Here is a 22,177-nt window from a genome sequence, read left to right as displayed (position 1 = left end):
TCTTCCAGGTTGTCCATTTTATTGGCATATAGTTGCTTGTAGTAATCTCTCATGATCCTTTGTATTTCTGCAATGTCAGTTGTTACTTCTCCTTTTTCATTTATAATTCGGTTGATTTGAGTCTCCTCCCTTTTTTTCTTGATGAGTTTGGATAATGGTTTATCAATTTTGTTTATCTTCTCAAAGAACCAGCTTTTAGTTTTACTGATCTTTGCTATTGTTTCTTTCATTTCTTTTTCATTTATTTCTGATCTGATCTTATGATTTCTTTCCTTCTGCTAACTTTGGGAGTTTTTTTGTTCTTCTTTCTCTAATTGCTTTAGGTGTAAGGTTAGGTTGTTTATGTAAGATATTTCTTCTTTCTTGAGGTAGGATTGTATTGCTATAAACTTCCATCTTAGAACTGCTTTTGTTGCATTCCATAGGTTTTGGGTCATTGTGTTTTTGTTGTCATTTGTTTCTAGGTACTTTTTGATTTCTTCAGTGATCTCTTGGTTGTTCAGTGTCATATTGTTTAGCCTCCATGTGTTTGTATATTTTACAGTTTTTTTCCTGTAATTGGTATCTAATCTCATAGCATTGTGGTCAGAAGAGATACTTGATACAATTTCAATTTTCTTAAATTTACCAAGGCTTGATTTGTGACCCAAGATATGATCTATCCTGGAGAATGTTCCATGAGCACTTGAGAAGAAAGTGTATTCTGTTGTTTTTGGATGGAATGTCCTGTAAATATCAATTAAGTCCATCTTGTTTAATGTGTCATTTAAAGGTTGTGTTTCCTTATTTATTTTCATTTTGGATGATCTGTCCATTGGTGAAAGTGAGGTGTTAAAGTCCCCTACTATAGTTGTGTTACTTTCAATTTCCCCTTTTATGGCTGTTTATTCTTTAACATTTATGGCTGTTTAGTTCTTCTAGAGCATTGTTAAATGTTGCTTTAACATTTATTTAATATATTTTCTCCATTCTCTTTCCAAGATTCTGGATCATCTTTACTATAATTACTCTGAAATCTTTTTCAGAGGTTGCCTATTTCGTCTTCATTTATTTGGTCTTGTAGGTTTTTACCTTGCTCCACCATCTGTAACAAATTTTTTTGTCATTTCATTTTTTTTTTTTATGGGAGCTGCTGTATTCTTGTTTTACTGGTTGTTTGGCCTGAGACATCCAGCCCTGGAGTTTGTAAGCAGCTGGATAGAGCTGGGTCTTGGTGCTGAGATGAGGGCCTCTGGGAGGCCTCACTCCAATTGATATTCCCTGGGTTCTGAGGTTCTCTGTTAGTCCAGTGGTTTGGACTTGGTGCTCCCACCACAGGAGCTCGGACCCGATCTCTGGCCTGGGAACCAAGATCCCGCAAGCTTCATGGCACGGTAAAAAAAAAATACAAAAAAAAAAAAAAAAGAAGAAGAAAGAAAGAAAAAGAGGAGCAGTACAATATAAAAGCATAAAAAACAAAATAAAATTAGAAAGGTAAAAAATATGTATTAGGAAAAATAAAACTATAATTGAAACAACTGCAACAAGGTAAAATAAAACCACAACAGAAAAAAGAATAAAAAAGGGGGTGGGGGAACAAGCCTAAAGGAGAGATCACTAACAAAGTATAAAGAATAAAATAAAGTTAGAAAAATAAAAGATTTATTAGAAAAAATAAAAATATAAAAGAATCAACAATGAATCAGCAAGGTAAAACAGAACCCCAATCTAAAAGAGAAAAAAAAAAAACACCTTGGCTGTGGGGGCAGAGTTTAGGCACGGGGGTGGACCATAAGCAAGGGTGAGGTTTTGGGTGGGGCGGACCTAGGTGGGTGGGGGGTGACTTTTGAGCGTGGGCCCGCCCTTGTTTTTTAATTAACAGGTACACAGAGGCTTCCACTCTGGGAGCCGGAGGCAGAGGACCAGGCAGGGGGCCAGTGGGGTTTCTGGTGTAACCAGTCCGGGAACCTCTCCCACGGCCCCACCCGCTTGGAACTGGTTCTGCTGACGGTCTACTCCTGGGAAGGGAAGTGAGCAAGCCCCGCTCTCTGGGTGCCTTCAGTGAAAGGTGGGAGTGGGGGCGGGGAGGGGGAATGCTCCTACTGACTCTGATCTTGGCCGCCCCAGTTCGCACCCTGGTGGGCCGAATGCTCGTGCGCGGGTTGGATCCGGGGACCCAGCCCGGGGCGAGTGGGCAGCCCCACTCACACCTAGACGGCGGCTTAGGGCCCAAATAGCCGTCAGGGACCCTAGGGAGAGGAAGTGGGCAGGACCACAGTCCCGCCTGGAGAAAATCTTCAACTGTACTGGTTTCTTGTCCTCTTCCACCCAAATGACCCCCACGCCTCTGAGTCATCCCACCAGACCTAACAGGCTGGGAAGGTGGGATGGGAGAGAGAGAAGGGACAGTGGCCAGACCCTAGTGATTTTGAAAGTTTTTGGTTAGATTTATTCTGTATTTTTTTCTAAGAGAATTATTGAGATAAAATTCACTTACCATATAATTCACCCACTTAAGGCATACCATTCAGTGGTTTTTAGTGTATATTCACAGTTGTGTAACCATCAACCACAATGAATTTTAGAACATTGTCATCATTTTCAACCCCCCAAAAGAAATGCCATTGAAACCTCTTTAGCCATCATTCTTCAATCCTCCACCACCCAGTCCTAGGCAACTGCTAATCTGCTCCTTATTTCTATTCTGGACATTTCCTATAAATGGGATCATGCAGTATCTCAATACATTGGGCTGCTATAACAAAACACTGCAGACTGGGTAGCTTATAAACAACAGAAATGTGCTTCTTACACTTCTGGAGGCTGGAAGTCCAGGATCAGGGTGCCAGCAAGGTCAGGTGAGGGCCTTCTTCCTGGTGGGACTACTTATGGTCTCCTCACATGGTGGAAGAGGCAAGGAGCTTTCCCTGGTCTCTTATAAGGGCGCTAATCCCATTTGTGAGTGGTCTGCCCTCGTGACTTAATCACCTCCCAAAGGGCCCACCTCAGTGCCATCACATTGGGCATCAGGATTTCAACATACGAATCTTGGAGGACACAAACATAGCATATAGAACGTGGTCTTTTATGACTAGCTACTTTTGCTTAGCAAAATGTTTTCAAGGTTCATCCATGTTGTAGCATGTATCAGTACTTCATACCTTTTAATGGCTGAAAAATAGTCAGTTGGATAAACATTTTGTTATTCATTCATCAGCTGATGAACATTTGAATTGTTTCAAACTTTTGGCTATTATGAGTAGCAATACTGTTCTACACACTTGTATACAGGTTTCTATATGGACATACGTTTTCTTTCTCTTGGGTAAATACCTAGGAATGGAATTGCTAGGTTAAATGCTAACTGTATATTTAACTTTTTGAGGAACTGCCAAACTGGGTTTTAAAGTGTCTGCACCATGGGAATTCCCTGGCGGTCCAGTGGTTAGGACTCTACTCTTCCACTGCCAGGGACCGGGTTGGGGAACTAAGATCCCACAAGCCACATGGTGCAGCCAGAAAATAAAATTTAAAAAATAATTTAAAGTAAATAAAGTGGTTTTACATTTTCACCAGTGGGGTATAGGCAGTTTCTCCACATCCTTACCAACACTTCTTATTACCCGGCTTTATTATTATAGCCATCCTAGTGGGTATGCCTAGTGCTTTACATTTTTTTGTTTTGATATATAATTCACATAACATAAAAGTCACCATTTTAAAGTATACAGTTCATTGTTTTTCAGTATATTCACTATGTTATACAGGCATCATCACTAATTCCAGAGCATTCTGTCACTCCAGGAAGAAGCCCTGTACAATTTAGTAGTCACTCCCAACCTCCTGGCCTCTGGCAATCACTAATCTACTTTCTGTCTCTATGGATTTGCCAATTCTGGACATTTCATATAAATGGAATTATATATAATATGTGATCTTTGGTGACTGGCTTCTTTCACTTAGTGTAATGTTTTCAAGAGTCATCCATGTTGTAGCATGTATCAGTACTTCATTCCTTTTTATTGCTGAATAGTACCCTGTTGTATGGGCCTCCTGCTTTTAAAGCAATTGATGTTTTTACCTTTCCTTCCCCTTCCTGGCCCAAACAGGTATGCTGTGGCCTGCAGATACCTGATACTTTCTAGTGTTACAGCAAATCTATTATGCTGAGCTAAATTTGAATTAATAGTGAATTTTGACTTATTTTTTTAAATAGCCTTATTATTTTAACTTATGTAACAGATGTGATCCATTGTGTAGGTAACTTTGCAAAGCTAAGAATACAATTTTACTTTACAGAAAGGTTTTCTTTTTTTTAAAGAGGAAAGAGAAGTAATTTACACTGTTGCTTAAGAAATCTGTTGTTCTTTTTCAACTGCACCACCTTTTACAGTTATTGATGCTTTTTGACGGCAAGAGCATTTTATTTGTAGAAAAACTGAGGCTAAATTTGGAGACATTCATTTTATAGGGTGTGGAATATACAATTAATGAAGGTAACAGCAGGTGACTAAGCTGAATTATCTATATTTACAAGGTGATAATTAGTCATATAAAAGAAGGAAGGAAAGAAAAGGATTTATTTTAAACTAATATAATTTCAGTTAGAACAAACAATGAAATTCAGAAGGCTCAAGTTTTATACTCATGTGTCAAATAATCTAGCTAGTTTTCTTGTTGATTAATTAAGGTAAAATTTTTCTTTCTATCAGCTCATATTTAACTGATGTTTATGTGACATTATGAAGATATTTGAAGATTTACAGCACTTGTGGCACCTTTGTATCACCAGGGGCCTCCAAGTTCTTGCCAGCAGGGAGCAAGCACGGGAGAATACTGCAGCAGGAATTCCAGCTGGTTCTTATTATTCACGGCAGGTATATATGTTCTATAAGATCACCACGGACATTGAACTAGTCAATACTGAACCATCGCTTCTAGAAGAAATACAGACTTAGGCTCCTGTGAGCCTCTGGTTACAACATTTTCATCAACAGATCAATATATAACCTCATTTTATGTGTGTTATTGTATAAAGATAACTCATTTAATATATACTGTTAATTCACTAACATTGAACTCACAAAAAACAACACTGTAACTTACGCCTTAATGAAGTGTATATAACATATATCTTCTCTGAAAGGCACATCCCAGCCTTTTTGCACTTAGGAGCACTAGATAGCACTTCAGCACTGCTTGGGGCGCATTTAAAATAGCAAAATCACCAACAAGAAGCACAAAAATGTGAAAAATGTGGCACTAAATAAACTGTGAAAAGGACACTCGTTTACCGTATAAGACCTCGAAGTAGAAGGCAGAGCTTAGCCTTGCTCGACCTCAGCTGGGAACGTGCAGCAGCGGCTCAGCTTTTTCACCACTCTACGCACGCACATATCCACCTGAGATCCAGAAAGTGCTGTATTGATTTGGGGGCTACAAATATATATCAGTAAGTAGGTGAATTTGTAAATATGGAATCTGTGATTAATGAGGATTGACTGTAAATGCTTCCTGCACTAAGTTATATTAGTCACTTCCATTCATATTTCATTGACCAAAGCAAGTCATCGGGCCTTAACTGACTTCAAGGTGGTGTGAAAGCGCAGTCACACTGTGTCGTCAAAGAAGATTTCAAATATTTGAGAGAAGTACTGATGCCAATTGCTGAAGATATCGTCTGGTCATTCATTGATTATTCCATACTTGTGGCAGATTTTAGTTCCTGAAGATAGTTGCAGCATTATCTCCCATCCAACATGCTGTTCTTATTATGGGACTTTGACGCACCTCCCATTGACAGAATGAGGTCTCTGCTCCCTTTCCTTGAAACTGGGCAGACTGTGTGACTTCTGAGGCTAGGTCATTAAAGACCTCCACCTAGTTCTAAGGACACCTACTCTTAGAAATTCAGCAACCATGCTGAAGGGAAGCCCAAGCAGCTCCACAGAGAGCTATGTGTAGGTTCCTAGCTGATGTCCTGACTGACAGGTGGCATCAACCACCACACGTGTGAGTGACCAAGGGTTCAGATGGCTCCAACTCCCTGTCCTCCAGACAGCCTCCATTCTTCCAAGCTGAGGCCTCAGGGGTCATGGAGCAGACACAAGCAGTATCCACAGAATCTAATAAAATGGTTATTTTTTATGCCACTCTGTTTGAGGTGACATTTTTTCAGGAATAATAACTGGAAGAGTTAACATATCATCTGTGTATAGTGCTGTAGTAGGTGTTCATGGGTTTTAGAAGTGTATAAAATTTGGTCCTAGTCTCCACATATTACATTCAGGTCATTGTTTAAACTGAGGCCATTCTTGTACCCACAATGTAATTAAATAATTGGTCTTTTTATAGTTACCATGATCTCAAATATGGTAACTATAAAATGGGTAGCAGCTTGGTATTCTAACAGAAAATGTAATGTTTTATTTTGCTTGGTTTCTTCTTTAGCTTTGGTGAGAATTTTAATACTCATCCATTATTTAGACACAAAACAACCCACGAAGCTCCATTTACACTTAGCACTTTGCTCAGTGCCTGACACGTAATTGCTTGATAAATGTTGAATGAATGCCAGTCCGAATTTATCAGACACAGACCGTGATCGAGTGTCTTTAGAAGCACTTGTGAACCGCCTTTCTCATGGGCCACAGAAAATGAAGAGGCATTGATTGAATGTGGGGTTGAGGGTAAGAAAGCTAAGGTCTAAAGCTGGGAATGTCTTTAAAAATTAAAACATAAATTCTAATCAATGTGAGGCTGATATAACTTCTGAGACTGTGGTGTTTGTAAAAACAGAGAGGGATATCCACACTGATTTTAAAAGGTTCATGCATTGAAGTAAAAGTAGACAACCAAATACACCACAACTAGGTAGCCAATGTTCTCAAAAAGCTCTTAAAAGAAATTAATCTAAATTCATATTTAAATATATTACATACATTTTGTGTTTTAGTTTGGTTTTTATTATTTATTTAATGTTTAGAAACATGGGGAATTTTTCCAGGTTCATATTTATTGTACAAATGGAATATCATTTGATGAGTTGATATTAGCTTCTCTAGGGCTGAGAACATAATGGATGCAGTAGAGACAGGTTGGACTCCGTAAATGTTGCTTTCACATCTGCAACTCTTTTGGACCTGCACTTGAAATACAGGATAACCAAAGCAAAGCCTGCATATGTGGTCTGTACATGGTTCATTCTACTTGTGAGAGTGTAAGTGTTGACAATTTTTTTTTAATACCAGTGAACTGGAATTGGGTGTCAGTTTCTGGGCCTACGATGGCTTCAATCCTGCCATAGTCATGAATTCTATAGCTTGCGTCCTTCAACATATAAAGCCATCCCTCCACCAGATCAGAAGAAAGTGTCTCCTTCAAGATTTAAGAGTCTGGCTTTCCATCCCAGCTCTCCTACTTCCTGGTGTGTGACCTTGGGCATGTGGTTCAGCCTTATTGAATCTGTTTCTTTATTTGTACAAATGGATGGTATTCACCTCATATGATTTTTGAGGATTCCAAGAGATAATGCCTGTTTATCTTAGCCCAATGTTTTGCATGTTGTATCCTGATAAATAGTAGTTATTAGTATGGTCTTTTGTGAGTAAAAACTCTGGACCTGTTCATTAGGAACTGAAATTGGTTCTTTGAACTCACCTGATCCCTTGCTTATTGAACACACATATTGCGTTCTTATACATTCTGCCTATAGGAGAAAACTTATTGAAATCACTTACTTGTTTACTTTTATGATGACGTTAACAAAATGAGAGGAGAGAGGGAGGGAAAGTGTGGCTAGAACCATTGGGTTTGTGTAGGGAGGAGAGAGAGAGCACAGGTGTTTCCTCTGAAAAAATTCAGATCTCTCTTCTCTTGCCTGAAGCTGGCTTGCTTTGAACTGGGATAGCCTCTCTCCCAGGGCTGCATTATAACTGTGACAGGCCCAAGGTACTTTTGCCTTGGTGGGTCCCTTCCTCTGTAGAAAAATACAAAAATTATATTTTACGACTGTGCTGGTATAAAGATGAATATAATCTTTGACCCCCAAAGTTAACTTTTAAAATTCTGATTGTAAAAGAAATTAAAATATTTTTATGGGCCCCTAAAAATAATGTGAGCTCTAAGCATGGTGCCAGGTGAGGCTAATGGAAAGGCAGGCCCTGATGTCTTAGTTTCCCTACAAGAGGGTAAGAACACATGATGTATTATAGGGGATGATAAATATAGAAAGGCACTAGTACTGACTCTGCCTTTTTGGCAGATGTGTGTTTTAACATTGTATCCTTCTAACAACCCTCTGAGACAGGTCTTATGAATGTGATAAAGGAGTAACTAATGAATAATTTAGAACCAAGAAGATTCAGTGTTTGAAGTGAGAAAATTTAACTTTGGCCTCACCTTGTTCCGAATCCAGATGGAGAAGATGAATGCTAATGTTGGCCCTTCAAAACATCCAACTCTGTGTATTGTCTGAAAACGCTGGGGAATTGGAGAAGGAGAAGGTAAGTTTTAACTCTATATTGAGAGCCCTGCACTGCACTAAGAATACGGTGGGGCTTAAGAGTTTGTTGATGCTTATGATACCTTATTCTAACATCAGAAGATGGTGATCTCAGTTCCTTTACCAGGGGTTGATTTGGTCTTTGGGACCACATGGTTTCTGAGGAACAGTTGTGTGTAATTCTCATCTTTCCTCTTCTATAGGTAAGGTTCTCTCCCCCAAACCCCTGCCAGCTTCTTTCAAGACTTTTTCTTTATTTTTGATTTTCTGCAGTGTGAATATGATGTGCCTAGGTGTAGTTTTTGTTTGTTTTGTTTTGTTTTGTTTTGCTCTGTTCTGGGCATTATTCCTGCTTGATATTCTCTGAGTTTCCTGGATCTGTGGTTTGACATTAATGTAGGGAAATTTGCCACCATTGTTGCTTCAGATATTTCTCCTGTTCTTTTCTTTCTCGTCTCTTTCTGGGATTCCCATTACTCGTATGTAACCCCTTTTGTAGTTGTCTCACAGTTCTTGTATATTCTGCTTTGATTTTTTTTTTCAGTTTTTTTCCTCTTTGCTTTTCCATTTTGGAAGGGTCTATTAACATTTCCTTAAGCGCAGAGATTCTTTCCTCAGCTGTGTCCAGTCTACTGATAAGCCCATCAAAGGCATTCTTCATTTCTGTTACAGTGTTTTTGGTTTCTAGCATTTCTTTTTGGTTCTTTCTTAGAATTTCCATCTCTCTGCAGGCATTGCCCATCTGTTCTTGCATGTTGTCTATTTTTTTTTCCATTAGAGCCCTTTGCATATTAATCATATTTATTTTACATTCCTGGTCTGATCATTCCAACAACATTCCTGCCATCTCTGAATCTGTTTCTGATGCTTGCTCTGTCTCTTCAAACTGTGTTTTTTGCTTTTTAGTATGACTTACAATTTTTTCTTGAAAGGTAAACTCAACGTACTAGGTAAAAGGGACTGCAGTAAATAGGCCTGTAATAATGTGGTGGCTGGTAGTTTGGTGTGGGGCAAGGGAAAACGTTTTATAGTTTTATGATTAGGTCTCAGTTTTGTAGTGAGCCTATGCCGCTGGGCTGTGAACTTCACAAGTGCTTCTCTGTTGCTTTTTCTTTTCCCCCATTAATTGCAACAAGATAACTAGCAGGGCTGGAGTTGGGTATTTCCCTTCCGCAGAGTAAGACTAGAACCAGCTGGGGCTGGGAATTTCCCTCCCCCCAGGGGAGTTAGGCTCTGATAAAACCCCAGCAGGCTAGGCCTTGGTGAAGTAGTTTCTCCTGAGGGCAGACCTCGTTAAGAAGATCGGCGCGTTCTGAGGTATCTCAAAATGGTTCCTCTTCTCCTCCTGCTGGAAGCACGAAAAGGTTTTCTTCCCAGAGCTCCACTGTGAGAATCTGGGAGGGCTCCTAGAGGCAAGAGTAACTGAGTTTGGGCCCCTCTGGAGTTTTTAATTCTCAGATTTGTGTACTCTGAGCCTCCAGCAATCCTTCGATTACAGTTCAGCTTTCCCCACCCTGGCGCTGGTCCCTGAGGACGTTTCTGCTTGCGGATTTCTGCTGAGGTAAGTTGTGATTCTTTGTATCTGCCTTCTGCCTAATTTGGGGGACAGCGGTTTGTGACCTCAGTTCTCTGAGGGATTTAAGAAGAGTTGTTGATTTTTCAGTTTGTTCAGCGTTTTCTTGTTGTTAGGATGGAGGAATGACTTTCAAGCTCTTTTCATGCCAGACCAGAAACTGGACTCCTTTTCCTTTGTATAAAATGTTACCTGAGTGATATTTTCTCTTCCCGTGTAGAACTTAGTGAAAATGTCCACATACTGGTCACTGTTCCTATTATACTCCCTCCCATTCTTAATCTTTTCTGGCTACAATTATTGCTTCCCCAAATACGTTTTAGCTGTTAAAGGTCTAGTTCTTTCATCCCTGGATTTTTAAAAAAAATTCCACTCTCTGTCTCGGAGTGCTAACAGCTAGTACTACCCATGGGTGCCAGTTGTGTCAACATTTACACAAGGATGCACTGTTGACACTGTTGTTTCTAATATTCTGCTGGCAAATCCTGCTTTGTGAATTGAATTGGTGGCAGATGCACATTAGGCTGATGGCTTCAGGAGGGGGTTTACAGAGAATGCTGGGTTATAAATGATGGTTCAAAGCTAGATTTACAGATCTAGTTTTCTCTAAACCTGTTACCGTACATGTGTCCACATGGAAGCTCACCTGTATTTTGTACCCACCCACATTACCTAGAGAAAGGACCTTCAGCCTTGCTTTCGTATTAGAATCACTGGCTTTATTTCTGTTTAATTGGTCCAGATGGGTCTTGGTATCAGTATTTCTGGCAGTTCGTCGAGTAATTCTACCATGGAACTAGGGTTGGAGTCCACTGGTGTGCAGCAGGTTTCAGCAAACTTTTTCGCTAAAGGAACCGATAGTAAATATTTTAGGCTTTGAAGGTCATATAGTCTCTGTTGTAACTACCCAACTCCTGATGTAGCAGCCATAGGTAAGTGGGCGTGACTGGGTTCCAATAACTTTATTTCTAGCTGCCAGAATTCTAATTCATATAGTTTTCATGTGTCATGAAATATTTTTCTTTTGATTTTTTTTAACTATTAAAAACGGTAAAAATCAGTCTTGTCTCAGGATGTACAATTAACAGGTTGCAAGTGGGATTTGGCCTAGGGGCTGTAGTTTGGCAATAGTTCAGCTGTAGTTTATTTTCTTCAATTCTTCAGTTTGGTTCCACAAGAGAAAATGTTTCCTTAGCTACATCATTGACAACATCTTCAATGAGTCCTAACATTGACTACTTATTTCAAATAAGTCTATCAGAATATTTTTAAACATGGCAATGTATTTCCTTATTAGCCTTTGAAATTGTGGCAATTGGGATGCTTTTGTCTACAAGTAACAAGCATGGCTTAAATGGCTTTAAGCAGTAGGAAAGGTATTCTCTCATTAAAATATAGATAGCTGCAGGGTTATTCAGCTGCTTGACAATCATCAACCCAGGTGTTTTCCATCTTTCTACTCTACTATCCTCAATACTAGTCCTGGCTGATGTCTTGCCTCATGGTTGCAGGATGGCTGCTGCAGCTCTAAGCATCACATGCAGATACATAACATCCAGCAAAGAGGAAGAGTATCTCCTTCCATGCGTTTATTTTTAATATGAGGCAGTCTTTTTTAGACCAAGCCTCTCCTCCTGTGTAGATCTCTCCTTCAGTCCGAAAGACCAATCAGCCACCAGTGAAGGAATTGATATCACCATAATTAATTATCATGATGCGTCCCCTGTCATCGGGCGGGATCTGGTCTGCCTCTCACAGGTGGTTCCAGGATCCCAGAACCAAACCAGGGTTCTGTTAGCAAGGGAAGAGGAAGAAATGGCAGTTGGGAAAGACTCAACAGAGTCTCCCAAGAGAACTAGATTCTTAGGATTAAAAAAAGAAGGCTGTCTGCTGAGCTTTTCATTTCCATTTGTTTATTTACTTCCCTTAAAGGCCATTAGAGAATTGTTCAGTACGATTTTCCTGAAAGAAATATTATTAATTTTTTTCACTCAAATAGATATTTTGCTTCAGCCCTCAAAGAAATTACTTTATTTCTGTCAGATTATGTTTGAAAAGTAACGCATCCTACTTTACTTTTCTAAAACTGTACCACGTTGCATATCTAGCATAAAAATGTTCATGTCAAAAAAACTTTAAAGGGGCTTCCCTTGTGGCGCAGTGGTTGAGAGTTCGCCTGCCGATGCAGGGGACACGGGTTCGTGCCCCGGTCCGGGAAGATCCCACATGCCGCGGAGCGGCTTGGCCCGTGAGCCATGGCCGCTGAGCCTGCGCGTCTGGAGCCTGTGCTCCGCAACGGGAGAGGCCACAACAGTGAGAGGCCCGCGTACCGGAAAAAAAAAAAGCTTTAAAGAGTCATTTGTTGTTCATTTTGAACCATCAAAAGGTTGTTTAGTGTTGTAGTTTATACTGTGAAAACACTAAAAATAGTTTTTCCCCCTGAAATTAACAGCAATAAGTACGAGTTTAAAAACCATGTGTGGTTCTTATCCTGATACCCACCCAGGTGGGTGGGTATCCTGATACAGCCCCCAGGTGGTACATGACCCACCTCTACCTCCCCATTTGAAAATCATGGAGGGAGATTTGTATCCCATTCCAAACCCAGAGCTATGTCCATCCTGTTGTGAGTGCTGACCCCCATTCAGGAGCGGGGACTGAAATTCCACATTTGCAATTTCTTGGGAGACCAGCTGGCACCGTGGAAGCTGCTCTGGCCCAGGATGGAGAGGCCAGGCTTCTGGTCCCAGCTCTGCCTCTTAGGTGGTATTTAACACTGGACAAGTTACTTAACCTCTCTGAACTCTAGTTTTTTTTGTTTTTTTTTTTTCCCCGGTACGCGGGCCTCTCACTGTTGTGGGCTCTCCCGTTGCGGAGCCTGTGCTCCGGACGCGCAGGCTCAGCGGCCATGGCTCACGGGCCCAGCCGCTCCGCGGCATGTGCGATCTTCTCGGACCGGGGCACGACCCCGCGTCCCCTGCATCGGCAGGCGGACTCTCAACCACTGCGCCACCAGGGAAGCTCTGAACTCCAGTTTTGACATCGGCAAGGCAAGAGTTTGAACTATGCGATGTATAAGATTCCTGTTAGAGCTTACCTGTGTTTCTCTTTACCATGGGATCCAAGATTTCGACTTTTCCCTTCCAATGTTAAACTGACTTCTATTCTTGTTCCTGCTGCTTGGTGAGGACACACACTGTCACTGTGTCCCCCAAGGTAATGTGTCAGAGCAGCTACCCTTTGTTCAGCACAGACAACCCACAGTATTCTAGTGTGAGACATTCACATGTAACTAAGCCAAATCCTCTCATTCTAGGAAGCAAATCAGAAAGTAAGCAAGAGCAGCACTACAGAGGAGAGAATTTCGGAGAGCTTTTTTTTTTTAAACTAAAATGTTTGCAACTGTCTGTTCTTTATTATTAATATTGAAACATTTCACCATTATTTACTACTACAGTTCTAGAGGTGTTTCTCTCACCTTCTAGAACTCTCCATGCATCTTCACACAGAAGTGAAATGATGAGGCCCTGAAAAACTTGTGTGGGAAGAAAAGTTTTATTTTGGTGGCAAAAGCAGTTATCTTTGGCTTATCAACATTTTTCTGTTTTTCTTTTCAGGGCTATTTCCTATGTTCACTAGTAATTCTTTTTCTTCCTCCTTTTCCTTCCTGTGTTCACTAGTAATTCTTTTTTTTTGCTGTACACGGGCCTCTCACTGCTGTGGCCTCTCCCGTTGCGGAGCACAGGCTCCGGACGCGCAGGCTCAGCGGCCATGGCTCACAGGCTCAGCCGCTCCGCGGCATGTGGGATCTTCCTGGACCGGGGCACGAACCCGTGTACCCTGCATCGGCAGGCGGAATCTCAACCACTTGCGCCACCAGGGAAGCCTCACTAGTAATTCTTTTTCTTCCTCCTTTTCCTTCCTGTGTTCACTAGTAATTCTTTTTCTTCACATGGAACATTCTTGTTTTTCTCAGGGCCGTTATATGTTATAAAAGAGCCCGGTCATCTTTAGAACGACCTGGGGAGACTTTTCCCTAAGGAACTTGAAAATGCATTAACAAGATTGACGTTTGTCAAGCTCCCCCCATCCCCATTCATCCAGGTGTTGGCCAGTGAATTGCAGCGTCTTAGGTCCAGAGGCCCTTGTCCCCCTGCTCACGCGGGCTCATTGAAGGGTGGAGAGCTGTTTTAATGGTTACAAGAGCGGTTTATAGTGAACCCGCTTTATACTGAAGGCCCGCATCCAGGGCCTCTCCTCCAGGGGCGTTCCTGGTGGCCTCTTCATAGGAGGGTGGTGAACACGAGAGAAGGGCTACCTCCCCGGGCAGCGGGGAGTAAGGGAAGGTCTGCTCGCTGCTCCAGAGTAAGCCTGGCAGGAAGTCGGTCACCTCTCCTGCAGGCGGGTGCTCTGGAAGGTCGAGGCTGGAAACCTGCCCCTGGGGCCGAGAGGCCTGGCAGTGGCGATGCAGGAAAAGCAGCAAAAAGGCCAGGAAGAGCAGGACAGTGGCTGGAAGAAGGATGCACAGGAAGGGCTCCACATCTTCCTTGGTGGAACTTATCTTCTGGGTGCCCTGGAGTTAGGGAACGGAATTGAGTTAGAAGATGGGGAAAGAAGAGCGCTGCATTTCTAAGGCTGATCTCTGTCTTCGTCTTGTATTCTCCTTATCATTTACTGACTCTAAAAATCACTCTAATCATTCATTTATGCCAATGAGCTTGAGCCTGCATGAAGTAAGGTGTACTTCCGTGATAAAGTATAAATTCAGAATGTCAAAAGTACACAAGGGTACCCTACACTATTTCCACTGAAGTAAAAATATTAGGATAAGTTTCAGTTGGCAGGTCCATCACTCATTCTTTGAATGAGAACGCTTACTATTTATGTACTTATTTTGTTTAGAATTAGACCGATAATGTTTTATTGCCACAGAAGGATTATATGGAACTGACTTCTTTAATTCTGGAGTAAAATCTGACATTGTTATGTGCTCAATACTCATGTAATCAACATTTGAAATCCGATTGGATGGCTGATGCTTATGATGATTGAGATTTTGAAATTTCCTCAGTATGTTTTTGCAATATTTGTAAGATAAATATGGAAATTTGGAATTCTCTTAAGAAAAAGAATTGCAGATAAATTTATTTATTTACTTTTGGTTGTGTTGGGTCTTTGTTGCTGTGCGTGGCTCTTCTCTGGTTGTGAGTGGGAGGCTACTCTTCTTTGCGGTGCACGGGCTTCTCATTGCAGTGGCTTCTCTTGTTGTGGAGCACGGGCTCTAGGTGTGCAGGCTTCAGTAGTTGTGGCACACAGGCTCAGTAGTTGTGGCACACGGGCTGAGTTGCTCTGAGGCATGTGGGATCTTCCCGGGCCAGGTCTCGAACCTGTGTCCCCTGCATTGGCAGGTGGATTCTTAACCACTGTGCCACCAGGGAAGCCCAAGAATTGCAGATAAATTCATTCTTAAGCAACCTAAAAGGTATTGATTTTATTGTGTCAGCTCACAATAATGATGGTTCTTGATGGAGTAAATAATAAGCATGAAATGATACTCCAATGGCAAGGTAGAAAAGCCATATGAAAAACTAAGTCCTGTTCCAAATTGCATAGACATTGCTTTACACAAAGCTACTGAGAAATAATGAAGTATTAACAAGCTTCTCTGTTCATTCACAACACATGTGAATGTTAGTATACACTACTACAGAGGAAAAGAAAACAGTGTAAAGCCTTATAATTGTGTTTAAAGAAACAACATCTTAAGATCTTTGTCTACTGATTTAAAATAAAACTTATAGTAATAAAATATGAAAGCTGAGGTTTTTGCCTTGATTTTGGTGGAAATAACAAATGTTTTGCTGGTCTTGACCTGTTAAGAGACTGACTTATCTAGTGTTGTTCGTATAATCTTTTTTAATTCCTAAAGAATTTACAACTATGTTGTTAATTCTGACTCAAAATTAGATGGTTTATTTAATAGTTACACTGCTAAATATTTTGTTTTCTCTAAGATATGAGTTAAGATATTTTAACTTAAAGTGCATACAATTAAAGGTTTTCTTGGGAAGCAGAACATCGTCTTTGGGCTTTGATAGCTGTGGTCTCGAATTCCAATATGACCTTCTGATACCTGCGTGACCATGAACCATTCACTTGCCCCTTCTGTGTCTACTTTTTCTTCTCTATGAAATGAGAATAAGAACATCTTTTATGGAGGGTTGGCATGAGAATTTAATGAATCAATGAACTATGAATTCTTTCTGTTTTCTCACACATAATCTAGTTTATCAGAACTGTTAACTAAAAATCTGCTGTGCTGTAACAAGGACTTTGATTATAAAAGCTATAAGAACTCAAATAAATTTACAACAGTTATTTAAAAATCAAGTTGGACTGAAAAAGCAATTTAAATGTTTATTTTCTTCCACTAGATGAATCATTTAAAATGTTAAAGCTATTATCTCTTAATACTTAATCACTCTTCAACCTTGATAAACAAGGAATTTTGCATAACTGATTTTTCCTTCATTCTCCTTCAGTAACGTGGATGATAATAGTTTCCAAACAGTTGTGGGCATCAAATTTTAAATACTCTATTTAAACCCTCTAACTTCAGTATGCATAGGATATGAAGATACTTAATATTCTATTTAAAAGTTTTTCTGTAATAGACCCTCTTGCTTACCATTATGCTATTAATGCTATTAGTTGCAAAAATTTGTGAAAACAGAGATGCTACAATCCCCTTCTGTAATTGGTACGTCCATTGGTTATTTTGTCCAAATATTGAGTGGCACTGAAAGGCTTATTTAATACCGCAGATTAGGACAATTTCTTAAGATAAAGAACTCTTCTTTCTTCCTAGTTACGAGATCACAGAGCTATGAACAAATTTATGATGGTATCCTTAATTTGTTTATTTAATGATTCATGGTATATTGGTTCAAATTGTTGTGGATTTTGTTAATGCAGAAAGGATGTCTTTTTCTTTTTTAACGTCTTTATTGGAGTATAATTGCTTTACAATGGTGTGTTAGTTTCTGCTTTATAACAAAGTGAATCAGCTATACATATATCCCCATATCTCTTCCCTCTTGCCTCTGCCTCCCTCCCACCCTCCCTATCCCACCCCTCTAGGTGGTCACAAAGCACCCAGCTGATCTCCCTGTGCTATGCGGCTGCTTCCCACTAGCTATCGGTCTTACATTTGGTAGTGTATATATGTATATGCCACTCTCTCACTTTGTCCCAGCTTACCCTTCCAGGATGTCTTTTTTTAGTCAAATATTCTAGTTGTTTCACTACCCTCAACGTGGTTTTTTAACTTTTAATATTTCTCAAGGACTTTGCTGTTCAGGGAATACTTTAAAGAAATAACCAGTAGAAAGTGTAACTGCTGCAGGATATATCATATATATGTGTATAATTTATTTCTGTTAAAAGTGGTTTTAGAGAATTTAAATACCAATCTCACCACTCGATTTTCCAGAAAACAAGAAAATAGGTTTGTTTCCCCCTTTCTGGTGGGACAGTAGCATCACACATTTCCCTGCTGATCGTAAAATTAATTCTGAGTTTTTAGGTTTCTACCAATATTTTTCCTTAATGACGCCTCAGATTGAGACTTCTTTGGGGATTTCCCAGGTAAAGCAAAACAGCTGCTGCATTTCTTAGTGAGAGGCAAAGCGTCCTTAACCCTCTGCTGCCCTTCCTGAAGTAAGATCCTTCGCTTCTGCTAACTCTTAGAAACAGCTGGAGAGCCAAAGGGAGTCTCTCTCTCTCTCTTTTTTTTTTTAATGTAGACTGAGCAAAGAACAAAGTTGTCATACCAAGGCATAAAAATTTGTTGACTTCTAGCTTCGGTGTTCTTTGATATATTTGCTATATCAAGCGTTCTTAGAATATATTTGTGACAAATTTTACTTGAGTTTATCATTGTCAAAAGATACCAACTTTCAAGGTAGTTCCTTAGACCAAGCCGTTCAGTGAATTCATATTTTTGTCACGCCTGTAATACAAAATGTTGCCACTAAGTTTTCCTAAAAATGTAGGCATTGTTGGTTTTAAAGCTAACAAAGATAGTTTGGGGAAGAAAAGGCATAAGTCATAGGTACAAACCTGCAGGTGGGTTTCCAGAAGAGGTAGGCTCGGTTCACTGGTTAACCACTCGTATGTCCCCCTGCCAGCGTGGCCAAACTTCTTCCAGCTGCTGCCCATCAGTTCCCGCATGTTTTCACCCGACTGATGTGCCAGGCACCCTTCCCCCTCGCTGCCCAGATTTCAACAATACTGCTGCTTCTTGGCCTGCATCCAGCTTGGATGAATTCGGCTGATGGCTGTTGGGAAATTTGTTCTGAGTGTCAACAGGGAAAAGAAACCAACCAGAGAGACCTCTCAGGACTATATTTAAATTCAGTGCCTCTGGGTTTGCTTTTGTGGCCTTTACCACTGTAAGGATTGGCAGCAGATGTCGGATATGGAATAGATTTCAGACAGAGGAGTTCTTCGCATTCGTGTTATTATAGTGTCGCGAGTGGTCTCAGTGAATAAAGAGCTGTCTGTATTTAGATGTAAATACGACCCTCTCCCTTCCCTTACCATATCCCTCTCCAGACATATAGCTGAGCAAGAACTACCCAAGCTGAACTTCCTGTAATTATTTCTGGATTCTGTGGTACAGAGAGAAGGAGTATTTGGTAGTGAAGCAACACTCATTAATATCATTTTTGTGAATTATTTAGATGAAAGACACAAAATGATAAAATTGTGCACAAGCCAGAGAGACAATAGCTCCGACTGTTTGCATGGAATGTTTGCTGTTTTCATAGTCTTAGTTCTGATTACCTTGTGAACTTTATAAAATTATTTATATCAAGCAATAAGAAACTTTCAGTTTACACATTCACTGAGGTAACTTCGGGATGTTTAATTCTACTGGACATTTAAGACGTGAGAGTTGGATCCTTTCTTTTAGTAAACTTTAGCTTCAAATATTTACTCAAAATGTTACAGCTCAGGATTGCAACTACCCATGTTTTTATCCAGGCATCCTTTTCATTCAAGTGATTGTTATGATTGTTAAGTGGGATTCTTTTCTCTTAATTAGGATTCTCAATCTTTGGCCCATGGTGGTCTATGGATAGGTTTTGGGGAGGGTGGTGAACTCCCTAAACTTTTAGGTACATCTAATTTTCGTGGGAGGATCCATAGTTTTCATTACCTTTTCAAAGAGAGCTGCCCTCCCCAATACACTTTGGCACCTTGTCAAACTTATTTGTGATAAAAAAAATTTTCACAAAGTGTCCCAGTGCCTCAATCAGTATCCTAGTGTGGAACACCTTTGTCATTTCATCCTTTCTGTTCTTCATGTGGAATGAGTTGATTTTGTGCTTTCGGTTAACATGTTGCTTTGTTCCATGGATGTGTTCCTATTTTAAGTCAATCCTGTATCCCCACTTTGAAACATCAGGAGCACCTGGAGACCAGTGCACTATTTTGCTTTTTTGCATGTCAGTGGTTTTGCCAATACTATGCCCTCAACTCCTTCTCCATCTTTTTTTTTTTAATAAATTTATTTATTTATCTTTGGCTGCATTGGGTCTTTGTTGCTGCACACAGGCTTTCTCTAGTTGTGGTGAGCGGGGGCTACTCTGTTGCGGTGCACGGGCTTCTCATTGTCGTGGCTTCTCTTGTTGCAGAGCAAAGGCTCTAGGCGCGTGAGCTTCAGTAGCTGTGGCACGTGGGCTCAGTAGTTGTGGCTCGCGGGCTCTAGAGCACAGGCTCAGTAGTTGTGGCACACGGACTTAGCTGCTCTGCAGTATGTGGGATCTTCCTGGACCAGGGCTCGAACCCATGTCTCCTGCATTGGCAGGCGGATTCTTAACCACTGCGCCACCAGGGAAGCCCCTCCTTCTCCATCTTATCTACTTATTTACTTTCTTTTCTTGAGAAGCAAATAAGCAAGTTGGAAATATGGATCAAAAGCATTAAATGTGAATCTGTAACGTTGACCCTCCTCCAGCATTGAATGAATCAGAAAAAAATTACTGCTTTTATGGATACATTTTTGGGGGGGACCAAGAAAAAGAAACATATTACATAAATAACATATGTAATACATCAGAAGGTGATAGATGATGTGGAGAAAAAGCAGAGAAGGAGCAGAGTGAACGCTGAAAGGGGGAGGCATATTTTAAAGTGGGAAGTCAATTAGGATCTCACAGGGAAAGTGATATTTGTGTAAAAAGCTGAAGGATTCAAGGGACTGACCCATGAAGGTATCAGAAGGAAGAGCACTGCAGACAAAGGGAATAGCCAGTGCAAAGGCCCTGAGGCAGTCATGTGCCTGATAAGTTCTCAGAATGGCTAGTAGGTCAGGGGGGCTGGAGCAGTGAGCCAGGAAAAAAGTAGAAGATAGAAGACAAGGTCGGGGAGGATACATGGGTGAGAGGTGGTCGGGCAGCACAGAGTGCAGGATTTATAGAGCATTGTAGGAATTTGGCTTTTATTCTGAGTCAAACGGTGAAGCAGAAGAGTGACAAGATCTGACTTCCATTTTAAAAGAATCACTCTGTCCTCTGCGTTGGAAATAGTTACAGGGATTAAGGGCAAAAATAGAGAGACCAGCTGGGGCTCTTTAAATCAGGGGAGAAATAATGGACCAGACTAGCAGAAGTGGAGGTGGTGAGGTTCTAGATATATTTTAGACTTAGAGTCAATAAGATTTCATGAACTAAAGGTGGTATAAGATTGAAAAAATATCAAGGAGGAAGGAGGGTTCTGTTTTAGACTTGAGTAATAAGAAGGGTGACCATTGAAGGGGAAAGATTGGATGGGGCAGGTTGTTTTGTTTTTTAGGCAAGATGAGTAAAGATCAGGAGTTGAGTTTTGGGCATGGTAAGTTTGCAATGTGTGTGAGTTTGTGTATTTGACTTTGGAGTTTAGGAGTGAGAACTAGACCACAGATAATAGCTGGAATCCATTGGCAGGGAGATTGTATTTAAAACTATGAGATGTAATGAGATCACCAAGAGAATGAGGGTCAGTAGGATGGGGGGACAGAGTGAGTGGCCAGTGAGGGTCAGTAGGATGGGGGGACAGAGTGAGTGGCCAGTGAGGGAGAAGAGAAAGAGCGTGTGATGTCCTGGATCTAAGGGAAGAAAAAGTTTCTATAAGGAGGGAATGATTATCTATCTCAGAAGCCACTGTGTGATCAAGTAAGATGATGAATGAGATTTACTCTGGGATTTAACAAAATGGAGGGAAGGAGTGTCATGGGTTGTTTGGATAAGAGCAGTTTTGGTGGAGTGGTTGGGGAAAAGCCTGATTGGAATGGTTATGAGAGAGAAAAAGAAGAAGAATTGGATGTGGTGAATATCAACAACTCTTGAATTATGTTGCTTGAAAGGGGATCAAAGAAATGATCCAGTAGTTGGACAGAGAAGTAAGATCAAGAGGGTTACACAGTAAAACAGAGCAAGTTAATAGATTATAGAGAAAAGAACATATCAGTATATGTCAGCAATTCCACTTCTAGGAATTTTTCCTAAAGAAAGAATTTGATGACTACTCAAAGATATATATACTGTTGAAAAATGTTTTAACAAATCTTAGATGTCTATAGTAACAAACAACTAGAAATTTTTTAAATTCTACAAAATGATAATTGGTTAATAAATTAAGGTAAACACATCTTATCACCCGAAACTAAATACCAGAAAGATGTAAACATGCTTACCATGCATTAAGAGAAACTTGTCAGAAAACTGCATGTTTATTATAAATTTCCATGTCTCTGCTTATAGAAAAAAGTCAGTGTTAACAATGGTAATTTTTCTTATTAGTGGGATTGAGTTGTTTCTTATGGGACTAGGGTTTTTCTTTTTGCTGATCCACACTTCGTAATTATTCATGAATGTGTTATACAAGCAAGACAAAATAGTTTCAAGATCTGTCCATCTTTGGAGGTCCACGTGAAAGCCACCCTGTTGTAATATTCTGCAATTGCCTGCCCTCCACCTGAATTAGGAATGAATTACAATGTTCTCTGAATTCCCACTTATTCCAATATTATAACACTTATTTAAGTCAGCTTTGTATTTCAAAAATAAGTTAGGAAA

The 22,177-nt window shown here is 40.3% G+C and overlaps 1 protein-coding gene and 1 pseudogene across 1 annotated transcript; both read right to left on the bottom strand.

Annotated features, from left to right (window-relative positions):
- Window positions 1–6,975: 6,975 nt before the first annotated feature.
- On the bottom strand, window positions 6,976–7,317 carry LOC117314448 (ATP synthase F(0) complex subunit k, mitochondrial pseudogene; annotated as a pseudogene).
- Window positions 7,318–13,633: 6,316 nt separating this feature from the next.
- Window positions 13,634–18,288, bottom strand: SMIM28 (small integral membrane protein 28). Its single transcript, XM_033867777.2, is given in 3 exon segments — window positions 13,634–14,304; window positions 14,307–14,628; window positions 18,177–18,288. Coding segments are annotated over 3 exon segments (456 nt in total). The 5' UTR covers window position 18,288; the 3' UTR covers window positions 13,634–14,281.
- Window positions 18,289–22,177: the final 3,889 nt, after the last annotated feature.

The sequence above is a fragment of the Tursiops truncatus genome, chromosome 12 (assembly GCF_011762595.2).
Source record: "Tursiops truncatus isolate mTurTru1 chromosome 12, mTurTru1.mat.Y, whole genome shotgun sequence".
Taxonomy (NCBI): Eukaryota; Metazoa; Chordata; class Mammalia; order Artiodactyla; family Delphinidae; genus Tursiops; species Tursiops truncatus.
Note: the sequence above shows the minus strand (reverse complement) of the source record. Positions and strands in the feature narration are given on the sequence as shown.